Source organism: Leptopilina heterotoma, unplaced genomic scaffold (assembly GCF_015476425.1).
Source record: "Leptopilina heterotoma isolate Lh14 unplaced genomic scaffold, ASM1547642v1 Lhet_144, whole genome shotgun sequence".
NCBI lineage: Eukaryota > Metazoa > Arthropoda > Insecta > Hymenoptera > Figitidae > Leptopilina > Leptopilina heterotoma.
In genome coordinates this window covers 828,680-842,296 of record NW_025110862.1, presented here as the reverse complement: position 1 = coordinate 842,296, position 13,617 = coordinate 828,680, and the positions used below count along the sequence as shown (strand labels likewise).

The 13,617-nt window shown below is 23.9% G+C and overlaps 2 protein-coding genes across 3 annotated transcripts in view; one reads left to right on the top strand and one right to left on the bottom strand.

Annotated features, from left to right (window-relative positions):
- Positions 1 to 13,617, top strand: part of LOC122498256 (angiotensin-converting enzyme) — a 210,615-nt gene that overhangs the window by 110,178 nt on the left and 86,820 nt on the right. The window lies entirely within an intron of this gene.
- LOC122498257 (proline-rich protein 4) lies at positions 3,612 to 8,885 on the bottom strand. Its single transcript, XM_043605912.1, has 2 exons — positions 8,704 to 8,885; positions 3,612 to 5,109 (listed from the first exon to the last, which is right to left on the bottom strand). The coding sequence occupies exons 1-2, from the start codon at positions 8,713 to 8,715 to the stop codon at positions 3,931 to 3,933; spliced, it is 1,191 nt and encodes a 396-aa protein (XP_043461847.1). The 5' UTR covers positions 8,716 to 8,885; the 3' UTR covers positions 3,612 to 3,930.

The window sequence follows — 13,617 nt, the reverse complement described above, 5'->3', positions numbered from 1 at the left end:
TTAAAATTTTATCAAATTGGATCAAATTATTAACAAATTAGATCAAATGGAATTAATTTGGTACCAAATTGAAATAAATTAAATTAATTTGACATTAGATTGAAACAAATTGGTACCAAATTGAATCAAAATATTACCAAATTAAATCAAACTGATATCAAAATGCAATTAATTAATTTCGAATTAGATCAAAATTTTATTAAACTGGATCAAATTTGATAAAATTATTAACGAATTAGATCAAATTAAATTTATTTTTATACTAATGTGGATTCATACAAAATTGCATGAAATTGATTCGAAATTGAAGCGAATTGATATCAAACTGGATAAAATTTGATACCAAATTAAATCAAATTTTTACCTAACTAAATCAAAGTGATACCAAAATGCAACGAATTAATATCAAATTAGATTAAAATTATGTCAAATTGAATTTTTCATTGAATTTTTAACAAATTAGTTCAAATTGTATCAAATTTATACCAATGTGAATTGATATAAAATTGCATCAAATTGATTCAGAATTGAAACGAATTGATATCAAACTGGATAAAATTTGATACCTAATTTAATCAAATTTAATCATATTAAATTAATTTGATACCAAATTAAAAGAAATAAAATTAATTTGAAATTAGATTGAAACAAATTGGTACCAAATTGATTCAAATTAATGACGAATTAAATTCAACTGATATCGAAATGTAACGAATAAATATAACGAATTAGATTAAAATTTTATCAAATTTATCAAATTATTTACGAAATGAATCAAAATGAATTAATTTAATACCATGTGAATTTATATAAAATTGAATCAAAGTGATTCGGGATTGAAACGTGTTGATATGTAAATGAATCAAACTAATTCTGAATTGCAACGAATTGATAAAAAATTGAATAAAATTGGATCAATTTGATACTAAATTCGATCAAATGGATTGCAAATTAATTTCAAATTGGATCATTTTGATACTAAATTTGATCGAATTGATGACGAATTGGACCAAATTGAAATAATTTGATACCAAATTAAAATAATTCGATACCAAATTAAATTAATTTGACACCAAATTGAATTAATTGGATACCAAAGGGGATTCATTTGCAATTAAATCAAATTTATTCGGAATGGAAATGAATTAATATCTGATTAGATTAATTTGGTATCAAATTGAATCAACCTAGTAAGAAATTTAATCAAATTTAACTAAAAATTGAAAAATAACAGTAAAACCTTTAAAGTTGTCAGCGTGAACCCAAACCAACCCAATTAATTATGAATTATTAAATTAATAGTTATTATTTATTAAATTATTGATTAATTCTTATTAATTATTAAATTTATTAAATTAATGATTATAGTTATTAATTTTTAAATATATTGAATTAATAGTTATTTTAGAGTTTAGAAACTTTTATAATTCGGACAAGAAAAATGCGAAATAATTTAGTGGAAATTTCTAGTTAAATTTTAAATATGCAGTAAAACCTCGAAAATTGTTTGAAATACAGAAAAGTATCTGCAGATTTAAAACTAATTATCAAGAGTCGACTGTATCTTTTTTTTCTTTTAGAAATGATTAAAATTGTTAATAAAAAAAATTACTATTTGTATTTAAACATATTTTTAAAAAACTTTACTATTTTTATTCAAACGAAACGAAATTTGAAGAAACTAAAAGAGAGTTTTCTTTTCGTGCGGTCATATCAGGTATACACAAAGTATAAATTAATAATATGATATATAATACCGATTAGTAATCGAATATAAACCACTTTCATAGTCATAGCGCGACAGCATCCGTTATTTTCCTAACAATAGTAAATACTACCTTTCTCCTTTCACTGTAGACTTTAAATCTCAATGAAAGAATATATCTTTTTCCGGATTGATATTACCGAAGCACTTACAGGAATATACATAAATAAACATTATATACATTTATAAATAAATAAACAAATAAATAAATAAAAATACAAGTGTGTATATACTTATTTCTTTGTTTATTTATTTATTTATTTATAAAATAATGTTGGTTCGTAGTATGGCTGTAAAAGAAAAATGTCTGGTTACCGTAAGAATTTAAAACCACTTAGTTTTATCTTTGGTTTTTTTATTACAAAAAAATGGGAGAGCGAAGTAGATGCTACAAAAAAACTTTTTGTGCAGACATACTGGCAGTACATTTGATTTGCGATTCATCCTAAATATACATATTCGTATTTAATCTTGTCTCTAGGCAAATAATAGTAATATAATAATAATAGTAGATATAAAAATTAAAAAAAAAATAATTACAAAAATATTAAGTACAAAAATATATTTTACAAAATTTCTACTTACAATATTAAAAATCGATTACCATTGATTCGGAAATATTTGAAATCATATTATTTGCTTATTTGGAGCATTTAAAATTTGAATATGCTACAGCATAAAATGTGCATTGGTGATCGATAACGGTTACATTTCTCGTCCCTCGAGTATTTTGTTTATTCACTGGAAGACTTGTTTACTTGTCATTCAACAAGAAGTCGATTAATTTAATTAAGTCGCATAAATAATTCGTCAGTGAATAAGCAATACTTCACGGGCTGTTGGGGGGCGATTTTTTCGCGAGAATAATTTTCTTCTTTTGGTTTTTTTTTCTTCAGTTACACAATTTTTTTAAGGGTAACAAATTGAGACAAAAAACTGTGCTTCTTTTGGTTTCTTTTGTTTTCTTTTTGCTTTCTTTATTTTCTTTCTGTTTTTTCTTTTGGTTTCATTTTTTTTTTTGTTTTCTCTTTGTTTTCTTCTTTTGTATTTTATTGTTTTTTCTTTGCTTTCTCTTTTTTTTCTTACCTTTTGTCATTTCTTTTTCATTTTTTTCTTCTCTTCTTTCTCTTTTTTTTGTTGAAAAAAATCAGTTTTTGTCGGATTATTTCAATATTTGTTTTTTTAAAAAAGGGGAAGCAATTTCTAGATTATTTTTCAAAAGAAAATTTTTTTTCATAAATTGAAGATTTTTCAGAAGAATATTTACAAGGAGAATATTTTCTAAAAGAATATTTGTAAAGAAAATATTTTGCAAAAGAATATTTACCAAAAGAAGAATTATTTTACAAATGAAAATTTCTTTTCGCAAGATTATTTTTCAAAAGAAGATTAATTTGCAAATGAAAATCATTCTTCGCAAGATGATTTTTCCAAATAATTTTTTTCAAAAAGAAAAAAATTGTTTTGCAAAAGAAAATTATTCTTTGTAGGATTATTTTTCGAATGATTATTTTTCTTCACAATATTATTTTTTTGAAGAAGATTATTTTGCAAAAGAAAATTATTCTTCTGAATATTATTTCGCGGAAAAGAATTATTTTTCTGAATATTTTTTAGCAAAAGTAAATTATTCCTAAAAAAATAGTTTTCTAAATAAATATTATTATGCAAAAGAAAATTATTCTCTGTAAGATTATTTTCCAGAAAAAAATTGTTTTGCGAAAGAAAATTATTCTTCGCAAGATTATTTTTCAGAAGAAAATTGTTTTGCAAAAGAAAATTATTCTTCGGAAGATTATTTTAAAGAAGAACATAATTCTTTTCAAGATTGTTTTCCAGGAGATTATTTTCTAAAGAAAAATTATTGTTCGTAAGATTATTTTCAAAAAAAAATTATTTTCCAAAGAAGATTATTTTTCAAAAAGAAAATTTTTTTATAAGGGAGAAAAAGATGGAACGTTTCTCAGAAAAGAAATGAAAAAAAGCCGAAATGACGAGGAAACCCGAAACGATCACCTCCGCACTTACCTTGACAAAATTATCACAGGGCAGTTTTCATTCTTACATGACGTTCTCATGAAGAAAAAAAAATCGAGTATTACACTTGTTTTTCCTATTTTTCCCCTCCTTCAAAACGATCTCAATGGCAACCGTCACTCAATTCTTCAATAACTTCCAAATTCAGAAGCGTCATGCTCGGAATGTCCACCACCCCCACCGCCAAAACTGGACTCATAGTGTCCCTCATAACTGGAACCAATATCCTCATGATGCCCATGACTGTGAACAGGTACCGGCACTTTAACCGCGTACGGAACTGGCTTGTGAACTGGAACGGGAACATGTTTCGTCACATGAACCGGCACTGGTCGTTCCACTGGTACCTTAACCGGATACGGAACCTCCTTGTAGACCTTAACCGGAATCTCCTTCTCCACTGGATAGGGCGCCGGTACTGGCACCTTAACCTTCACAGGAACTGGTTTATCCACTGGATACGGTACCGGTTTCTCCACATGTACCTTCACTGGATAGGGCACCTTCTTCTCGACAATGTAGGGAACTTTCTTTTCTACCGGAACCGGATATGGTTTCGAGATGTGGACGGGATAGGGACGTTCGACGGGAACCTTCACGGGATAGTGGACCTTTTTCTCGACGGGGAATGGTTGGGGAACGTGGATGGGGACTTTGACTGGATAGGGAATTGGTTTCTCGACGGGGAAGGGGGCGGGGACTGGCACTTTGACGGCATAGTGAACTTCCTTCTCGACGGGATAGGGGGCGGGGACGTAGACTTTGTAGGGCACGGGACGTTCGACGTGCACGTGGACGGGATAGCCGACTTTCTTCTCGACGGGATAGGGTTGGGGAATGTGCACTGGGACTTTCACGTAAACTTTGTAGGGGACGGGAATGTGTTTTTCAATGGGGTAGGGTTGGGGAACGTGGACTTTGACCGGATAGGGCACGTGCTTCTCGACTGGTACGTGGACTGTTTTCTCGACGGGCACTGGTACTTTGACGGTTTTTTCGATTGTTATTAGTTTGATTTTTCCGTGATCTTCCTGGTGTCCGCCGCCACTTGGTTCCCAACCGTGGCTGCCGCCATAGTCACCACCACCACCACCGCCGCTGCTATAATCGTCACCACCACCACCACCTCCTCCTCCTCCTCCGTAGTAACTTCCGTATCCGTCACCGCCCTCCAAACCGTAGAGACCTCGTTTTTCCTGCTTTTTACTTCCGTCTTCAGCGTTCACTGAGACTTTCTTCTCCGCTTCCTTGGGGCTTTCCTTTTCGCTCAGGGCCAGGGCGAACAGCCCTAGAAATAGCGTCAGGAGCTGGAAATAGATTTTTCTTAAATTAATTAAAAATTGAAAAATCGAAGAATTTTTTTTTTAATTTAAAAAATTAAATTGAAATTTACTAAATTAAAAATTATAAATAAATTTAAAAACTCAAATTGAGAATTGAAACCTAATTTTTAAACATAAAAAACAAATTTAACAATGAAAACAAATTAAACATTGCAATTACATTGGGAAACAAAAACCAAATTAAAACCAAATATAAAATTTAAACAAAATTTCAAATGCAATGGAAAATGGAAATTAAATTTAAACATAAAAATTAAATTGAAAAATGAATACGAATTAATAATTGAAACTAAATTGAAAAACAACAAGCAAATTGAAAATAAAAACCAAAATTTAAATTTAACCAAAATTTAAAATCGAATTACAAATAGACATAAAATTTGAACATAAAAACCTAGTTTAAAAATGAATAAGAATTAATAATTTAAACTAAATTGAAAAATAACAAACAAAGTGAAAATAAAAATCAAATTAAAATTTGAAACTAACTTTAAAAAAAAATTGGAAGTTGAAACCAAATTTGAAGATAAAAAAAACAAATTTAAAAATGAAAACAAATAAAACATTTGCCATTCAGGTAAAAATCAAATTTAAAATTGAAATTAAATTTATGTTTAAAACTAAATTTAAAAACAAACACTAAACGAAAATTGAAACCAAATTTAAAATTGAAACTAAATTTAAAATTAAATTGAATAGTCATCAAATTTAAACATAAAATCCAAGTTTAAAAATGAGTACGAATTAATAATTTAAGCTAAATTAAGAAACAATAACCAAATTAAAAATAGAAATCAATTTTAAAATCGAAACTAAATTTAAAGAAAAATTGAAAGATATAAAAAAAATTTAAAGATAAAAAATGAATTTAAAAATGAAAACAAATAAAACATTTGACATTCAGGTAAAAATCAAATTTAAAATTAAAACTAAATTTAAAAACAAATACCAAATGAAAATTGAAACAAAAAAAAATTGAAACTAAATTTAAAATCAAATTGAAGATAGGCATGAAATTTAAACATAAAAACCAAATTTAAATAGAATACAAATTAATAATTGCAACTGAATTGAGAAAAAACAACCAAATTGAAAATTAAAACCAAATTTAAAATTGAAACTGTATTTAAAAAAAAATTGAAAGTTAAAACCACATTTAAAGATAAAAAACAAATTTAAAAATGAAAAGAAATAAATCATTGCCAGTAAATTTAGAAAAAGAATATAAAATTGTAACTAAATTTAAAAAATCAAATTTAATTTGGACATCAAATTTTATCATTAAAACTGAATTGAAAATTAAAAACAAATTAAAAATTGAAATTAAATTGACAAACAAGAACTTAATTGAAAATTGAAACTGAATTTGAAAAATCAAATTTAAAGGAATAACGTCTGGAGATGGTAATTGATTTTTTTCTAATTACTTGAAATTTAGAAATTTTTTTTCGTTTCAAAATTTGATCGATCACTTCAAAAATTTAGAAATTTTATTCCATTACAATTTTTGTCTATTTAGAGAAAAAAAATTCAGGGGAATTTTTCTTTTCAAGGAGATTTTTTCTATAATTTCTGCTACGAATATTTTTTTTTATAGATTTTCTCGAAAGTAGTGATAAATATTTTTGCTTTTGGCTTTAAATACAAAAATTATTGGTTATAAATTTACGTCGAATTAAAAATTAAAAATTAATGTCAAATTAAAGCTAAATTGAAAAAATCAAATTAAAAAATGTAACCAAATTCAAACATGAAAACCAAATTTAAAAGGGAAAAAATTCAGCATTACAACTAAATTGAAAAACAAAAACTAAATTAACAATTGAAACTAAATTTAAAAACAAATAATAAATTTCAAATTGAACCCAAATTAAAACATAAAAACGAAATTTAGAAACGAAAACAAATTGAAAGTTCAAACCAAATTTTTAAATAAAAACCAAATTTAAAATTGAAACTAAATTTAAAAAATTAAATTGAATATAGACAAAAAATAAAAAACCGAATTAAAAATTAAAACCAAATTAAAATTTGAAACGAAATTGAAAATTGAAACCAAATTAAATGTAAGCATTGAAAATAAATTTAAAAATAAAAACCAAATTGCAAGGAGAAACCAAAGTTGATAATTTCAACTAAATTGAAAAGTGAACGAATTTTGAACTTAAAATTAAGTTTCTTTCTCAATTTGAAGTAGTTAAAATGTTTACTAATTCGAATTAGTGAATGACTTTTTGCTTTTGAGTTAGTAAATTTTACTAATAAACTAGTAGAAATTTCTATTTATTAGTAAAATCTACTGAAAAATTGTAATAAATTAATGTTACTAATAAATTTTAATTTAATTTAAAAGCAAAAAGTCAGTTACTAATTCAAATTAGTAAACATTTCTACTAATTCAGATTTAGAGTTAAAATCAATAATTTAGAAAAAAAAAATATTTTTCAAACCCAATTTTTTATAAACTTTGAATAAAATTTTGTTTACTAAGTTCTTGATGCAATATTTCTAAAGGAAAAATTTTATAACCTAATTTTATACAAAATGTTTTAAACAAAATTTTGAACGAAAATTTCCTTTTTGTTAGAATTTGTTTTTTTAAAAATAATTTTGAGAAGAAAATTGACCAAATACGCTTTTTGTGTTTTTAACCCTTTACTATAAAATTCAAAACAAATTTATTATTTTCTTTGCGAGAATTAGAATTTTTTTTCCATTCGTTGATCGTGAACTTGTGAACTTCACCGACGAAAAATAATTTTTAAAAATTTCACCACCGATTTAAAAAAATGTTAAACCGTGCACAACATTTTTTCCACTCGAAGATAAAAGGTAAAATTGAAGAAAAATTAATATTTCAAAACTTTACCGAATTTAAAATACATCACTAATTTTTTTACTAAAAAACACTTTTCTGAAGTTCACAACGTCCATGATTTGTAAATTAGAAACAGAAATAATTTTCAATGCAAAATGTTTGTAAATTTTTTGTTTGAAAAACTTTTTTTATAAACTTTTTCCGATCAAGCACTTTTAGTTAAAAAATTTTTAAAGGAAAAATCTGGTTTGAATCTTTCCAAAAAATAAAATTTCCAAATAAGAAATCTTTTTTTGAAACTTTTTGAAAAAAATGTTTTGAAAATTGGTAAATTTTATTTAGCAATAAAAAATCTTTTTGAAACATTTTCTAAAAAATGAAATTTTTTGGAAAAATAAAAAAAGTATTTTTTTGATTAAAAAAAGATTTTTTGTTACAGAAATATTTGAATAAAGATTTTTTGTTTTAAAATTTTATTTTTTTGAGTGAAAAATATAAAGATTCCTTTAGTCCTTGATTACGAACATTTGCGAACTTCACGCACGTTAAAAAAAATTCACTAATACTTTATCCGAAAAATTTCAAAAAGGGTTGAAAAATATCTTCTCGACGATCGCTTTTCGTATAACACGAAGGGGGCGGGGGGTTGTAAAAAAAATACATCTGTAAAGAAAATAAAAAAAAATGTCTCTTTTTTTCGGGTTTGTTTTCTTTTTTTTCTAAAATTTGGTAAAACTTACCAAAATTTTCATTATAAAAGATGTGTTGCAATCAAGTCGCAGTCCAGACTTCACTGGATGATTCCCCCCATGGTGTAACTGATTTTATACCCAGGACACTGCTTTCCCCGCTAAGATCGCTTCCCGCCTTACGTTCGAAAGCGAAAATTCACATGTAGTGGTTATGTTTGTATGCGCATTCGTGTCTATATTTTTATAAACTCGGACCTGCACGCGAGACGAACTTTGCGTAGGTATCCGCTCTAGACACCCAAGACCGGATACAATCTTCGCTTTACTTCGACAGGCCAATACCAGACACCCCACCTTTTTTACTTTTTTTTTTCTTCGCCTTCATAAAATCACCTCTTGCATGACTACCGCATGATATGATGAGGTTTTGGTTCCTGCTCGCGCGCCATGACGCTCAATGAGAAATGAATTTTGTTCCTTTTTAATAATCAGACAGAATAGAAATAATCGTAATTATACGATTATTCCATAACATTTTCGAGAGAAAAAAAGGAGAGAATTTATAAAATCATTCCTTGCATCGCGCGCGTGGTATTATAATTAGACGTTGAGATCAAAAGGGTACCAATTTGTACTAATAATCGGTACCAATAGCAAAGGTATTAATTATGAAAGAGTTTTGATTTATGATTTTTTCTTTTTGGGGGGAAAATTAAATTTCTAATAAAATGGGTCAAATTATTTAATTAGTGTCGTTTAGAAGAATTATTTTTATTTAAGACTATTTTCGTTTTTTAATTACTTTCATAGTGGAATAATAATTTTGTTTTAGTAATGAAATAATATTTTAAGACTAAAATAATATTTTAACAATAAAATATTAATTTAATAACAAAATAATAATTTTGTTTTAAGAATAAAATAATATTTTTATAACAAAATAATTTTTTAATGAGAAAATAATATTTTAAGGGCATTTGAACCATTATGACGTCACATTTTGGAAAAAGCATGTTTTCTAAAACTGTGACGTCATCATGGTTCAAATACCCTTAATAAAAAAATAATATTTTAATAATAAAATAGTACTTTTATAAAAAAATAATAATTTTGTTATAAGAATAAAATAATATTTTAATAACAAACTAATATTTTAATAGTAAAATAATAATTTTTATTATGATCGAAAAAAGTTATCAATTAGCTAGGAACTATTTTTTAATCGCGAAGAAAATAGAAAAAGAGAATAAATTAATTTCATTTTTGTATAATATTAAAAAAAAAAATGCTTTAGAAATTCAGTAGGTTCAAAAAAAGGAAATATTATGTCGATAAAAATTTTTATTCAAAAATTACTAACTGCGAGAAAAATTAAAAACGTAAATTGAATAATTTCGAAAATTTATGAATTATTTTCTAATACATGTGACACAATATTTTTATAATTAGATATGAAATTAAAAAAAAGGAATAAGTTTCGTTTATTTGAATGTATAAAAACTCTATGAATACGAAAAAAGTTAAAATAATTTTTTGTTCTGTAATTGCAGAAAGAATTGATTAACTATAAATAATAATTATTTTTATATAAATGAATTATTATTTTACTTAATCAATTTTATTCAATAAAACTAAGTAAAAATAAATAGAAATAATAATAACAGGAAAAGTAAAAATAATAACAATAATAATAATAATAATAATAATAATAATAATAATAATAATAATAATAATAATAATAATAATAATAATAATAATAATAATAATAATAATAATAATAATAATAATAATAATAATAATAATAATAATCATAATATTTATTTATTTAAGGAAAAAAAAATAAAAAAATGAAAGTAGAAACCAAATTTAAAAATGAAAGGAAATAAAAAATTACCACTAAATTTAGGCAAAAACTAAATTTTAAATTAAAACTAAATTTAAAAACAAAAATCAAATGAAAATTGAAACTAAATTTAAAAAATCAAATTGAAAATGGACATCAAATTTAAACATAAGAACAAAATTAAAAATAAAAACCAATTAAAAATTCAAATTAAATTGAGAATCGAGAAAATATATTAAATTAAAATACATTATTGTTAAATAATTAATAAATATTAAAAATATTATTAAAAGGAATAAAAATAATAATGAAAAGTTAATTGAAATTGATTGAAAAGCAAAGGGCAGTTACTGTTCCAAATCAGTTAAAATTTTAATTGAATCAAATTCAGAGAGTTGATTAAAGAACAATTTTCATTTTGTCTTGAAAAGAAAGAGAGAAATTTATTTTTTTTAACAGAATATTTTCTTTAAACCAAAAAGATGCCTTTCAACGAAAAATTTTCTTTTAAGAAAAAATTCACTTTTAACGAAAAATTTCCTTTCAATGAAAAGTTTCCTTTTAATGAAAACTTTCCTTTTAATAACCATTTTTCGAAAGGTTTTTCCTAAAGAAATATTTTCTTTTAAGGAAACATTTTCTTCAAATGAAATATTTTCTTTCAATGAAAAATTTCTGTTAAACGGAAAAATTGTCTTTCAACGATAAGTTTTCTTTTAAAGAAAACTGAATTTTTTTGTGTCCCCCCCCAAAAAAAAATTTGGTTCTCTCAAATTTTGCTTTGCATTTTAATCTTCTTCCTACTTTCGCTGCTTTCCCACTGAAACGTCTCTTAGACAATGGATGTTGGTTATTTTTGCCATTTAACCAACCGTATCTAATTTCTTTTAAACGAGACAATGACCAGAAGAAACATATAATTATGCAATTTAAATAACTATTAATAAAAAAAATAAATATATATATTTGTTTTATTGCATCTTTCATGAATTCATTATTACTTCATAACTGCACTAAAGATAAAATAATGTCATTTCTTGAATATTGCCTTTAAATATTTTAATTAGTACTAAACGAATTTAATATCAATTTAAAACGGTAGTTATTAATTTTTATTAATAATTAATGGAATATTCTCATTCCATTAAATTATTAATAAAAATTAATATTTGCAGACATTAAAACTGATTAAAATTATAAAAAAATATGCGAGTATTTTATTTTAAAAAATTGAATTAAAAATTAAAAGGATTTTTTTAATTTAACTTTCTAAAATGAATTTTCAAAAAATTAGAATTAAAGTTGTTAAAGTTGATAGGATTTCCAACAACTTTTTTATTACATTTTTTTGTTTCACACGCCTGTTAGTAGATTTCCATAGATGCACAGTTGTTTTATGAGAAAATGTAAAAAGTAAAATAGTAAAAAAAAAAATTGAATAAAGAAGCTATAACTGAATTTGAAAAATGTTTTATACAAATAATTTATAAATAAATTTTTTTATAAATTTAAGTTAAAAATATTTTAAAGATTAATTAATAATCTTAAATATTATTATAACTATAATATAAATAGAACTTAGATTTATTATTTATTAATAATAAAAGACAATAATAACAATAATAAATAAAAAGAAATAAAATTGTTTTTATAATAATAATTATTATTAATTATTATTAATTTATTATTTATTAATAGTAAGACATAAAAATAATGAAAATTGTTTTATTGTTTTTCTAAGAAAATCGTTTTATTTTAAACGAGTAGAAAAAAATCCTATAAACAATTATGAGAATAAATAATACAATTTTTGCAAATTAAAATAAATTTAATCAAATTTCAAATTTTAAACAAATTAATTATTTATTACAAAAATCATTGTAGTAATTATTTATTATACAAATCGTTATAAACGTTACTTATTTTCAAAATTATTGCAATAATTATTGTTAATAACAATTATTGTAATCATCGTCAAAATTATTGTAATAATTATTTATCGTTAAAATTGTCTTAATTGCTTAACGTAAAAATTATTCTAACAATTATTTATCTAAATGTTACTCTAATAATTTATCGTAAAAATTATTGTTATAATTATTTATAATAATTATTTATTCTATTATTTATAAAAATTATTTATTCTATTATTTATTAACCGATTGTTTCGTTCGTTTAAAATAAAACACTTTTTTATACCGAAGCAAAAAATCTGAAAATAAAATGAAAATCTAAATCTATAATATTATGAAAAATCTAAATAAATAAAATTGAAAGTCGCTGGAATTTTTTTTTTTTTAATAAAGAACACGAGAGAATACATATTTTAACAATATTTATTTATTTAGAGACACATTACATAAACTAATCTACAATATCTTATCATTATAATACTGCAATTGACTAATAATTATATAAAAAAAAAAAATTAATTCATTTACATTTTCTCTGCTTCAACAAATTTTATTAACAATACAATTTATATAAATAAAGCGTTTTCATTAAGTACACATTTAATTAACATTTTTTATTATCTAACACGGTTCATTTATTTTACTCAGTGAGAAATGCAAAAAAAAAAAAAAAGAAAAACATAATTAAATAAAGTCATGCTCTGCATAATTGTTCTAGATTATGAATTCCAATTGAGAAAAAGTAATCTTTTAGTGCAAATTGGGAGAGAAAAAAAATTTTTTTAGATTAATCTTTTGGAATACAAACTCATCAGAGTCAATCCAGCATAAATATAAATGACAGAATTGTTTCAAGTGACTCGTGAAACTTCCGTACAACTGATTTGAACTTTCTCGTGAAATATATATATATAGCTAAAAAGAGAATACTGTACTTAAAACAAAAAAAATTTGCTGAAATGCTGCAAGATATAATAATTGGTTTAAACTTTTTAAAATGATTTCGTTTTTACATCCGACTACAGAAAAATGCGCACTTGCCTTTTTCTATTTCCGTTATTGAAAATTGTTTGCCGAAAGAAAATGTTTGTGCAAATAAAGAAGAATTTCGTTTTTATACCCTAAGAAGTAGAAAAGAAAATTTTTTGAGCAAGTAACAAAATTTGCTTCCGAAGAAAAGAAGTACTTTGAGAAAATGATTCGAAA